At 35.2% G+C, this 13,137-nt stretch overlaps 1 protein-coding gene across 1 annotated transcript in view; it reads left to right on the top strand.

Annotated features, from left to right (window-relative positions):
* The window catches only part of LOC111869448 (netrin receptor UNC5B), a 259,914-nt gene extending 246,977 nt beyond the window's left edge, over positions 1-12,937 (top strand). Inside the window, exons 8-15 of the mRNA XM_033753431.1 lie at positions 349-600; positions 806-972; positions 2,408-2,656; positions 4,335-4,481; positions 5,720-5,911; positions 7,033-7,145; positions 7,539-7,640; positions 9,440-12,937. Of these exons, the coding sequence (XP_033609322.1) occupies positions 349-600; positions 806-972; positions 2,408-2,656; positions 4,335-4,481; positions 5,720-5,911; positions 7,033-7,145; positions 7,539-7,640; positions 9,440-9,611 (1,394 nt within the window). The 3' untranslated portion in view covers positions 9,612-12,937. The remainder of the gene's footprint in view (positions 1-348; positions 601-805; positions 973-2,407; positions 2,657-4,334; positions 4,482-5,719; positions 5,912-7,032; positions 7,146-7,538; positions 7,641-9,439) is intronic.
* Positions 12,938-13,137: the final 200 nt, after the last annotated feature.

Here is a 13,137-nt window from a genome sequence, read left to right as displayed (position 1 = left end):
GCGACCTTCCAGCTTGTAGCATAGCCCCTCAACCAACTACGCTACTCCGTGCCCCCCCCCAATTATTTAATGTATCCACTACTTGTACATATATTCCACCAAATAATTATTTTTAAAACAGACCAGAAGAAAATATCTTTTGTTAAGTTTTTAAGTAAAGCAACTACAAAATCCCAAGTATCCTAAGGTTCTTTTAGTGATAAGTTTTGTAGAATTACATATCTTAGTTAATTATTTGGGCCCTCATTGCATATAGATATTTTCCTTTCAATGAATTATATAAATATTAAAAGATAAAGGGAAAATAATATTTCTAACTATTAAATTATGTAATTATTTCTCCAGCAGCCTCCAAACCTGATTCAACTTATGACATTGCAGCCCAAACCACTACGCCAACAACCCCTCCACCATCTATCATTGCTGGTGTAGATCCAGAATGTATTGTTTCTGCAACTGTAACATCAGCTGGAGCCAGGCTCAGCCTACCTGAGTCTGGCATTTCACTCAGTGTGCCTGAAGGGGCTTTATCAAGAGGACAGAGAGAAGATGTATTCCTAGCTGTACTCCGGGAAGACAGACATCGCCCAAAACTTTCAGGTGTGTAAGAAGTGTAGCATTGCTTGAGCATAAAAATGATGTCCTTACATTTAGGATTACCATGAAGAATTTAATTAAAATTCCTATCTTGGTTCTTAAATCAGCACATCTGAGTACACATGGTGATATTTAACAGTGTGCAGTTGAAAGTTTTATAATTTTTTAATTTTATTTTATTCTATTATTGTTAATTTTGCATTTTCAGATCGTCAGACACAACTGAGTCCTGTAGTGATTTGTGGTCCAGCAAATGTAGCATTCAAGAAGCCAGTGATTGTGAACTTTCATCACTGCGCCAGTCTGAAACATGGGCACTGGAGTGTTTCTGTTTGGTGCAGCTATTCACAGCCAGAAGAGCCTCCGGTGTGGCAGGTCAGTGTAAGGTAGTGAAACATATGCATCTGCTCACTGACAACTATTATCTACATCATCCTCACTGGGAAAATTTAATTTTGTTTCATATTTAATTCTGCCCTGAAGATGGTGGTAGCAGGTTTGTAAGAAGTGTTCGTAACCACCTAAAAACTAAATATCTAAGAAGACAACAGTATTGTTTCATCATATTCATCCATAGTAACTTCTACTTGAAATTCATATCAAATTACATAACATTTCTCAGTCAATTAGTTCATAAGTTTTATAACTTTTATTTCAAATAGTACTGATCTGTGTACTTAGCAAAAAGTGAAGAAATAATTATTTATATTTGTTTAAAGTACTCATTTTATGAAACTGACAATGCCAATACTCTCTTAGAGGTTACTGACATCTAGAAAAATATTTTTTAACTTAACTTGACTAAAGAACTAAACTTTAAGGTATCAAAGAAAGCACTGTTGAATCACATATTCATATATTTCACTGATTACATTTATAACTGGTATCTTGGTGACTTTTTCTAGTTGGGATGTCCATTCTTTGCATGGCTTTGCCCGTCTAATAGATGTAATGTATATAGCAGATCTATTTAGTAATTTTGCCTTTTAACTGACACATACAAAATACACTGAACTATTGATACTTGTTATTACATTCACATTAAAAACATCTTTCCTACTGTTTATGACTGTGGCTTATAGATGAAAAATATATCGTTTCCTGCATTGAATATGGTTGCCTAATGAAAAATAGGGATGGACATAGATTGCATTATGTAATTTCAAGTGATTCAGTACAGGAGAACCTTTCAGATAACAGATAATCCTTTTATTCAGAATGACAAAACTGAATTTAGTAAAGCAAATATTACTTTAATCAAGTAATGTTACTGCACTAGGAGTCAAGATAGCTCAATCAGAATAGTGACAAGCTACAGGCTGGATGACTGGAATTCAAATTCCAACAGGAGAAAGCCTTTTCTCCACAATGTCCAGAGCCTCTGAATCCCACTCAGCTGCCTGCCCAGTGGGTACCGGGGTGATTTCCTCGAGGGAAAGCTGCTGGGACACAAAGCTGACCACTCACCTCTCCAGTCCTGAGGTCAAGAATGGTGGGGCTGTACCTCCTCTTCCTCATATGTCTTCATGGCATAGTGATTAATTATAGGATTGTCAGACACAATGCATAAATATTGATGAGCTTTAGAGAGTGAGTTACACTTGTGACTGGTGTCTGGGAGGTACTAAGTTGGAATCTCGTTTGGGAACAGGAAGAATCAATTGAGTATTTCTCAGTCTTTCCAGAAAATATTCCAGGATAGTACCTAAGACTACACATATAATTTAATTTTTCATATGTTGCTTCGACTGTTAGTACAGGATTGTAAAATAATGAAATTATCAAGTCTTTGTGATGTTTAATATTGCAGAAAGTTGTGACACTGGGTGAGGAGACAATCAATACTCCAGTATTTACACAGCTGGACCATGGACAAGTGTATCTGGTGACTGATCAGCTCACTCGCTTTGTTCTGGTTGGGGAATCAGCTGGAAATTGCAACAAGGCTGTGAAGACACTGAGACTAGCAGTATTTGCCCCGTCACCAATACTACATCCACAATCACTTGATTATAATGTTAGGGTGTACACATTAGAGGACAACATGGCAGCCCTTGAGGTAATAGAAACGGAATTAACATACTGTAGTGTAGTATTATTCTTATTCAGTTCCAGAAATTACAAGAATGTGTAGTTTCATTATGCTTTTATCATGTTTCTCTTCCTTGTTTCTTTGTTACTTGTTATTACTTGAATGATGAATTGTAGTAGTTGAAATTCTACTTATTACTTGGATTTTCTTGGTGGATTTATATTTCATACATAAAGTAATAATAAAATTTATATATATATAATATCCACCCAAAAGGAAAATTTTTGAAATTATATTTTTGAACATTCCTTGAATGTCGCTGTTTCACTGAGGATTTCTTTTTGTAATATTTCCTCAACTCTTCTGTTAATACTGCATTGTGTTGACTTTCTTCTGATTGTAACATTAATTACAAGAATGTTGGAGGAAAATAATTTAATAATATGTATTTGTTGGGGCCATAGGGGGCATATTCTTTATACTGTTAGTGTAAACACTGAAACATTTTTCACTGTATTATTTTGCAATGTAAAATTGAAAATATTTGAAATTGTTGTGAAGTTCATCATTTAATGATACTGTCAAAATTGAGACTATGTAGGAGTAGTTCTGGATGGTAGGATGATTAATGAATGTTTGGCAGTTGGTGGAATAAGAACTGGCGAAGGAAGTTGAAATACCCTGAGAAACTTGCCCCAGTGCCACTTTGTTCAACACATGATCTGGCCAGGGATCAAACCTGGACCACCATAGTTGGAAGCCAAGGACTAACTGCATGAGCTGTATCATAGTCAATGAGTTTTCACATTTCAGTAAGTTAGTTGTTATCTGGCTATATGAGGTAAACAATGGAAGATAAATTAACCTTTAGTATAGTGCATTTAATTTTGTTTGTATACTTGTATACAGCTGGGGAGTTTTCAAATTTGAATTCTTAGTTATGCTGAAGTCATTATATAATTTGTATTTAATTTATTCTTCTGTGTGATCTTCACATAATAACTGGGTTGTTAGCAAGTAATCTGATTACTGATGTAGGAAATTTTGAAACACTGAGCTTTAGATACTCAGTTTTGTTTATGTTCCTGAGCTCTTCCTCCACTTTACTCACACATTGTATTAGCCCTTACATTGCCATTTTGTGAAACTGTTCCACAGTTCTTTTTAAATTATTCACTACCTAGACTTTAGTATCACTGTGCTAAGATCTAGGAGAGTAAACGCACTAACTGTAGTCCAACTTCAGCAATGGGATAAGAAACTTATGGAAAAATGATGAAAACAGATCTCCAGGAGAGGCTGCAGTAAATGGCAGAAACTTCACATGGTTATTCCACACACTACAATCCTGCAATAAGCAAGTTACTTTATCCATCCTCCAAAACACTGTCTACAAGTTTACACACACTACATGCATGGCAAACTGCAGCTGTACACTCTGAACACCAATCAATCACAATATTCAGACTGGGGTGGTAAATATTAAACAAAAAGATAATGGTAATTTATGTATGTGGTAAGTCTTTGCAAACTGCAAGTAAAGAGGCAAATATGGTATTCCCATGCTAGGGGACTGGTTTATTTTAATTTATTTACTGTGCTTTGGTATACTAGGCATTGCTGTATACTGAACATCCTTGCTTGAATAGGTTAATACGTCAAAATGTGCTGTTTCTGTAATGTATGTAAATATTGTTTGATGCAGGGAGTGCTTCAGATGGAGAAAAAGCTGGGAGGTTGCCTAATGGACAAACCAAAGACCATGTTATTTCAAGATGGTGGTGCTAGTTTATGCCTTAGTATGGAAGACATAGGTCCAGGTTGGAAAAGCAAACCTCAGGCTGACTATCAGGTGTGTTATGCAAGTTATATAAAATTGCATTGTGAATAATAATTTGATGTTATTGTGTCGGCCCCTTAATAAATCAAAGTTATACTGTTTGTCTACTATCATATAGGTTTATTTCACAAGTATGCCATATCAGATATTGCGTGTACTCCTCATTCAGATGATGTATTTTATTGTTAGATGTGCTGTAGGTTATTTCTTCTGATGCAGTCAATGATGAAAATGAGTTCTGTACCTCAGAAGCATCCACCAGCCCATATGCTTCTGAGGTACAGTATTATAAAACATACCCTTCAGTATCTTGTCAATCAATCGTCTAAATGAAATAAAAAATAATATAACAATTCAAATATGTTTGAGTTTATGATTGTTGATGAATTTTATTCATGTTCTGTTTGGTTTTGTTGAAGTGGGTTTCTGACCATGTTGATTCATTATGGCTAACATTTTACTTGGGAGTCAAATGACTCTTAGTACCTAATATGAATTTACTGGCAATACTTCCTAAATCCCTCTGGTACCAATTTGAAACTTGGCTGATGCCAATATTTCCGCAGCTTTGCAATGTAAAATATAGTCACAATCTGAAAGTATGCTTATAAAAGAAGCATGTAAGTAAAACATGCAAATGTTCACACAGCCATATTAAACATATCTGAAGAAAGTAGGCAGGAAGAATTACTCAAGAAGAGTAATTCCCCATCTTATAGAAATGCAGTGACTTGCATTAAAGTTTACCCTCTTAAGAATTTATACTCTTAGAAAGTCCTAGATAATTTTCAGCATCAGTGAATAAATATCATAAACTTGAAAAGATAATTCTATATATATTTTCTTGACAATTTGTTTATTTTTTTATGCAAAATAAGCAGTGTGGTATGGAATTATGGAGCTAATTTTGTTCTGGATAAATCTCTCACAACAATCAAGGTGCATTTGTGCCTGTTGCTTTCAACAGTGAAAATCAGCATTCTTTTTGCCCATCTTAATTGTTTATTTTTTGAGTCGAAACTTGCCTCTCTTATCATATTTGGATACTGACTTCTTTCTTTGCAAAAGGAGAAACACTGACTATTACCGTCATCTATCTATGTTGCTTAAATTAAATTTTATTTAATTGCTGCTCTTCACATGGCCTTGTGAACCTTCAGGTCAGGTGTAAAACTGATAAAACAGAAATGCCAGAATGATATCTTTGCAACAACCCTTTGGGAAGAGAATAAGTGATATTCTTTGTCTAGGAAATTCCATTCCATCACATCTGGAGTTCATCACATAATCACCTGCATTGTTCCTTCACATTGGAGTGCACTGACAGACTGATGCATACAGTGGCCTTCCGAATACTGGCATGCCAAAAAGGAAGCCAGACACACCGCCAGATGTTCAAAGTTAACACTGACCTGCATACTTCTGTACCTAACATGACTGTGGTTTGTATTATCTCCCTTAAGAATAATTTCAGTTGATCATTAATTAAATTTTAACATTTATATTTTTCTTGTGTGATTACAATATCCTGCATGTCAGCTAAAGTTTATGTTGGCTTATTAAATATGTGACACATCTATCTTTTTTTTCAAGCAGCATAGTAAACTTTTCTATAATTTTTTAGTGCAGAAATCCTCCATCATCCAATTGAAAAATGTTTATTTCTTTGTCCTTAGATGGACCACATGTCTTGTGAACTACTTTGCAATGGGATCTACTGCAGATCATGTGACATTAACTAAGGAGTGCCATGAAGACGTGTACTGAAATTATTTATCTGTTCCAAATAGTTAATAGAGCCATTTTTTTCAAAGACTCCCTCTGTATTGCTGCATTTTGAATTGATCAGTAGAAGCTGAAGCATATTTGTCATTTTGTAATATCTTTAGAAGTTAAGTTAAAATAAGTAAACAGTACAGAAAAATTAAGTTTTCAGAAGTAGTTATGGTATGAAACACATAAGAAGGTTCCAGACATTTTTCTCTGGAAACTGAAGTCCTGATTTAGCGTTCTTGCATTTGGTGAAATCCCATATGTAATGAACTATTTTTTGTTTCATCCAAAATTGAACATAAACAATGTATTATTATCCTATGTTTGGTGAATTTGGATTTACAATAACATGAAGCTCATTGAATAAATTTTCCATTTCTATGGATTTTAGTTGAAGCAACACTCAATATTTGTTCTCTGTTGGAAATTATTACTACAGAATCAGTCTTTGACAAGTGACATCAAATATGGACCATTGCCACTGTTTGTGGCATCATAGTTTCTTTGATTCTTGACTGAGGTTCTTTCGATGTATATTTAATGAACCATTAATTATTTTAGAAATTAATTTGAAATTATTCATTATATAATTATATTTATATGCATAGAAATAGTTTTTAATTAGTTATAAAACATAACTCTTCTATCACAATTGTATACAGCAAGTCTTGTAAGAAGATGAGCAATTTCATGATGTAATTTTGCATAACCTTCATTTAGTGAAACAAAAGCGTTTCTCCCAGAGACTTAGTAAGTAGGGATTTCACATTATCTGGTTAATTGTAAGCAGGTTCCAAGTAGCCCAGCACTGTCACGCCCCCCACGAGCCCTCACGGTGACAACTAGCAGCGGCTGCAGTTCAATGGTAACTACGTTGGATCCAACTACGACATCACCTTTCAGGTAAGTAACTTACTGATGTATGTAGAGTCATAAACATTATATTAAAACTGCAGCTTTCATTTGAGAGTTTCATTAGATGGATAGTACAGTTCTGATGAGTCACAAACGTGAAATTTCACTTGTGAAATGAATAATGCAGTTGTTTTCTTGATAGAGGAACACTGTGATATCACTCTCCACCACAGTAATAAGAAAAATGAAATATTAATTCTAAGTTTAGATCAAACCTTATTAATCAGTAATTAATCTGGTAGATTTTTTGTGCATCTCTTAAGAATTTCTGTCTAATATTTCCTTGGATTCCATGAAGTCTATGTGTCTAATAGAATGCTGGAGCTGTTTAAAGCTTAAGATTATTAGCATATCATATACATTTTTCTCTGTCTTTCCCAGATTGCATCGGTCTCTTCGGAAACAGCTGTGTCTTTGTCTGGATCCTCCCAATGCTCGAGGTAATGACTGGAGAATGCTGGCACAGAGTCTCAATGTTGACAGGTAAGTCAAATTAATCATGTCTATGGAAACACAGTTTAGTAGAGGTGTTACATACTTAGCATGTAAATGTGTCCCAAATGATCCTCCCCCCCCTTGGTGTGTAAATTTAATTAATGNCTGGAGAATGCTGGCACAGAGTCTCAATGTTGACAGGTAAGTCAAAGTAATCATGTCTATGGAAACACAGTTTAGTATGTAAATGCTAATTAATGTGTGGGATTGTTGATGTTCTAAATGACAAACACGTGAAACTGTAACGATTGTATATATTAAATCATATAAACTGAATTTACAGAATAGCAGTATACAGAATATATGTGGAATGTTCAAAAGTTGGCCAGCCCTCTAAGGGCAGTTCGTTCCACCGCGAGTGTGCCAACAGATTTCGCTCCTCCGTAGTAGGCGGAGGCTTACGGCCATTCAGCTGGCCTGTCTGGACTGTGATGTAGTGCTGTGCGCGCAAGTAGAAACAGCTGCCTCAGTTGGTTGCTGGAGTTGCGGCATCTGCGTTCGCTGCCTGGTCACTGGAGACTTGCAGCTACTACTTCAGTTGCCTGGTCACTGGAGGCTTGCGGCAACTATGTCAGTTGCCTGGTCACAGTGAAGAGCTGATGCCTCTGACAACTGATCACTCTGAACTGAGTGTGTTCACTGATGATTGCGAGCTTTGGGCTCTGCCTTTTATACCAGTCTTGGTGGGCAGAGCTTAGACTTGTAGTTGCTATTGTGAGCGCTGATTGGCTAGCGCGTGTAATGCTCTGAATGTGGGCTAGACAGCGAGTGCTGTATAAATATGAGAGCTGACAGCAATGTGCTACTGACTTAGGAGTGAGTGTTGTCCATTGATCGGTGAAACAGCATGATAGTATGTGGGATGTTCCTACAAATGAAAGCTCTTTATATGCATATATGCTTTTACCTAGGCTATATGTGTTTTAATTTAACCAATACTGATAACCAGTATTAGTTAAATTAAAACACATAACCAATAATTAATTTAACCAATACTGATAACCAGTACCAAAAACAACTGGAGAATGTGAAATGTTTTAAATATTTGGGTAGCTTGTTAACAGATGATGGAAGGTGTACTAGTGAAATTAAATCCAGGATTGCCATGGCAAAAGCTGCATTTAGCAAGGAGAAGAATCTTTTTACCAGCAAATTGGACTTAAATTTGAGGAAGAAACTAGTGAAATGCTACATTTGGAGCATAGCTCTGTATGGGGCTGAAACATGGACACTTAGGGCAGTAGATCAGAAACATCTGGAAAGTTTTGAAATGTGGTGTTGGAGAAGGATGGAGAAGATCNTGATGATGATGATAACCAGTAAACCACAATGCTTGGTTCATTTTCAGTTGATTGTGTTTGAATTGGCTTCCCTAAAATTTGTAGTAAAATTGCTTGTGCCCATAAATCTTTTATTACATACTCGTATGTATTAAGGTCTTGGTGAGTTCTATCAAAGCTTGATATTTGCTTCATGTGGTTTCTTGCTCATCTAATTCTTCAATTCTGAAACTGGAGATGACATGCTCTCCAGAACATCAGTTGACTTTCAGCAAACTACACAGTATTATATCCCAGAAGGTAGAACTCTTCATAACCACTGCTGGGAGAACCTCAAATTGATATTAAATCTTGTATTATAGAAGTTGTATGTTGTTATTTAAGTTTATTGTTTGTAAATTGCAGTCCATGACTAAATGCACATTATTCATTATATGTTTCTGATTAAAATATTTTCAAATTTGTATTTCCACTGATTCTGTAATTAAAGACTCCAATCCATTCCAGGTACATCAACTACTTTGCAACAAAAGCTAGTCCAACAGGGCACATTTTGGATTTGTGGGAAGCAAGGCATAGAGACCCCACAGCTGTTACAGACCTCCTCAACATTCTGAGGGTGATGGGGCGTTCTGATGCTGCCTCACTACTAGAGAAGGAGTTGGGCCCCTGGATATAACGAGTGCTTGTACAGATCAGTGGACCAATGCTTCATCCTTGTGTACATATGCATTTAAAGATAAAGCGAGTCTGAGATAGTTTATTTTAAAAATTCTGATGCTGCCATAGTTTAACGTTGGAGTTCTGTGACTAGGAAATAGTGTGGTGTAACACCACTATATAGAGGACTGATTGATACTTGTAGATACTAGGTGAAAGTGGTAATACTATTTCAACTGCAGAAACATGACATTAGTTTCATGTTTGCCTGTGGTTGTAGGAAGGTTACAGGTTGTCGAACCAAGAATTATCATTATGAGTATGTTAGGTTCAGACTATAATGTTTTGTGAGACACCCTAAAGAATACATTAAAACAATTTTAGTGCTCATTATGAAGACTCAGTTGTGGTGTTTAATCAGCCATAATGTACCAGGAAATCCCTTGCCTTACTTAGATGGTACTGGCAAATATACTGCATTAAAAATTGTAAATTTTCATTGAAAAATACAGTTTTCATCACAGGCATATGTCTTTGTTCATGAGGGATATATTCCTGAGATGTCTGAGTATATGGTCATGGACTCTGATAGGATGTATCGTTTTGATGAATTATGTGTTATTATTTTTTCTCTTCACAGTTTTTACATTTCCAGTTACATTGCTGATATCGTTTTTCTTTCCTTTGGGAGGCATAGGTGCAAAGGAAATATGAAAGAAAAAAGGTAAATTTTATGAGATGTTGTTGGTACAGTTGTGAGGTGCATAATGAGGCATGCGATAGCATATGTGTGTGTTAGATGCTAGAAGACTTAAGTGAAGCTAATAAATTGGCACCATGACAAACTATTCAAAGAAAATTTACTATAATATATTCTTGGAGGCTCAATTGCAAGTAAAAAAAAATGAATAGTGAATTCATGAATATGGGTAACCACATATATCGCATCTGATTGTAGGTACCAACAGAAGAATATTTTAAATGATGCAATGGTTTTAAGATTATTGTGTTTGAACATGTTTGAAATTTATATACCATACTTAGAAATTCTAGCTAGAACAATCAGCAGAAAACAGTGGGTCCCAAGCTTTGAGATTGGTGAACCTCAAAGCTTGTGCACAGCTATTTGGAAATATTACATTCCTGCACCACTGCAGAAACTGTTTGTGAAGTGCCATGCTTACATGAAAGAAGGAAGTGCATAATATACTGGTACTGAGATCTGTACTGCAGATTTCTTCACAAAGATAGAGAAACTGTGGCAACTTTCTTCTGCTGTTTCTCATGATTTTGTAAACCAATTCTGTCCTTCATTTTTTCCTTCCAAATTCTTAGGAAATATTATGATTTTACTGTGTGAACAATTGATTCTTCTTTCACTGATGTCTGTAGCAATTTACAGCCTTACTGTATATAATGTTCTGTCTATATAATATTGTTCTGCTTGAGTTTTTTTTTACAGACATCTTCTCAGCTTAGAGAATAACAGTTACTTGTCATCATATGGGACTGGCAGTCATATTTTAACTTAGAGGTGTAACTGTCATCATCTGTGAATAGAGGATTTTAAATTATACAATATTATTGGACTGGTGGCCACATTTTATTTCAGGGGTTAATTGTATTGGCTGGCTGTATCATGTATGCGGTTCATTGAGCACTACAATGCATAGTTGGTAGTGGTTCATATGAAAAATTCATTAAGTCTTAATTATCTGAACATTTCTTAGCGAGAAACTTTCTGTGTACAGTATGCAGTTCAAATTTATGCCATATGGTTTCCTGGACTTCAAGTAACTGCTTGTGAACCGTATGTTGTTTTTCTGCTTTGTAATGCTTCAACATGTAAAAAACCCATAAAAGTCTGGAATGTGCATTTTAGTACATTAATCTTAATGACATGGAAATAGGAGCTTATGGTCAGCTTTTAAGTTACAGGTAACAGTTATAGTGCTGGAAGAGAATATAATGCTTAGCCAGCTAACCACAGGCATGCACTTTTATAATAGGGCATCTCACAGACAGTTGAGGTTAATCAATCAAATGTGAATTAGAAGTTCATAGTTTTGTTTTCACTATTTAAATATTTAATAAGGTTTTATTCTCAGTCTCTTAAGATATGTTCTCAAAGTCAGAAAAATAAACCTTTATGAATGTCCATGATAACTTCAAGGGAGGTGTTAGATTCTCAGGTGGTCAGGGAGTTTCAGGAATTCTGAGATTTGATGACCATGTCCTGACTTGCTTTCTGATTTTGGAGTGATTGTTGAAATTAAAGATTCAGTCATCGAACCTCTTAAACGTGATGCATCCTGTCCTAATTATGTGATCAGCACACTTGTTAACATAGTGTCATGTACGTTTTGTTATTATGTTTTCATCTGTTGGATTTGTAGTTTTAATATTCCAAGTCTGTTGCTAAGTGATATGAAGGTACACGTTTGGTGCTCTAGTATATAATCTGTGCAGTCAGAAAAGCTACAAGAAGAAATATACAGTAAGAACAGTTTTATTAAAGCTATGCTGTTCTCTATGGTTCTGTATGTAGCATATGAATTACTTAGAAACCTGAACCTGTATAACTGATATATGAATAATGTAAGTGTAAAGCATCACCTATTGTATAAAAGCAAATTGAAAACTTAAAACAAGCATGGTGAACCACTGCCACAAATTGGCATGCCAGAGCAGTGTGTTGTGTCTTCCCGCAAGTACTATCATGTGGAAATTATGCTGGTAGGTATATTTGCTTGGGATACAAAATTTTAACTTGATGTTTTATGGAGCATTAGCTGAAGTAAATGTGACCAGTATTTTGACCCAGGTGTATGACAGTTTCCAGCCACCAAAGTGGTCTCAGTACTTCTGAAAGATTGTCTTTTACCACTAGAACTTTATAGTATATTCTTTTATGTTTCTTTGTTCTCTTTGAGGCTGTAAATGTAATTTCAGGAACAGTTTTTTGTTAACAATTTTCAGTTATTTTGGTTTATGGTTACAAGAAAAACACTTAAATAGATGTAATATACACATCACATTTAAATATTTGGAATATGAAATCCTTTCCCTAGCATCAGTATCTTTCATGTCACTGTACATTTTCTGCAGTCAAGGTAGCATTACTTTATTAGTCGTCATGTTGACTTACATATTTCCAAATATATGAAAGTTTACAAAAGGACCTTGAACAATGATTTCTTAAATACTGCACCATTCTTAATATTTACAATTTTTCAAACCATTAAATCTTGGAAACTGTAATCATGCTGCATAAAATAATTTATAATGTTGTGTTTTAGTGTCCTGTTGCACTGATTTTCATCCATGATATGTATACAGTGGCCATCTTGTAGTGCACTCAATTTCACCTGTTACTTCACGACATGTTTTGGCAACATAGTGCCATCATCAGGTGCCCTAATTACGCTAATCTATTGCATTGCTTGCCCTCATATGTCTTCACAACACCATTTAAGAAGTATTTAAAAAGTGCGTATTTGTCAACTATAATAAATTTACACTCACTAAAACTTGTTAAGATTATT

This window comes from Cryptotermes secundus, unplaced genomic scaffold, assembly GCF_002891405.2.
Source record: "Cryptotermes secundus unplaced genomic scaffold, Csec_1.0 scaffold1272, whole genome shotgun sequence".
NCBI lineage: Eukaryota > Metazoa > Arthropoda > Insecta > Blattodea > Kalotermitidae > Cryptotermes > Cryptotermes secundus.
Note: the sequence above shows the minus strand (reverse complement) of the source record. Positions and strands in the feature narration are given on the sequence as shown.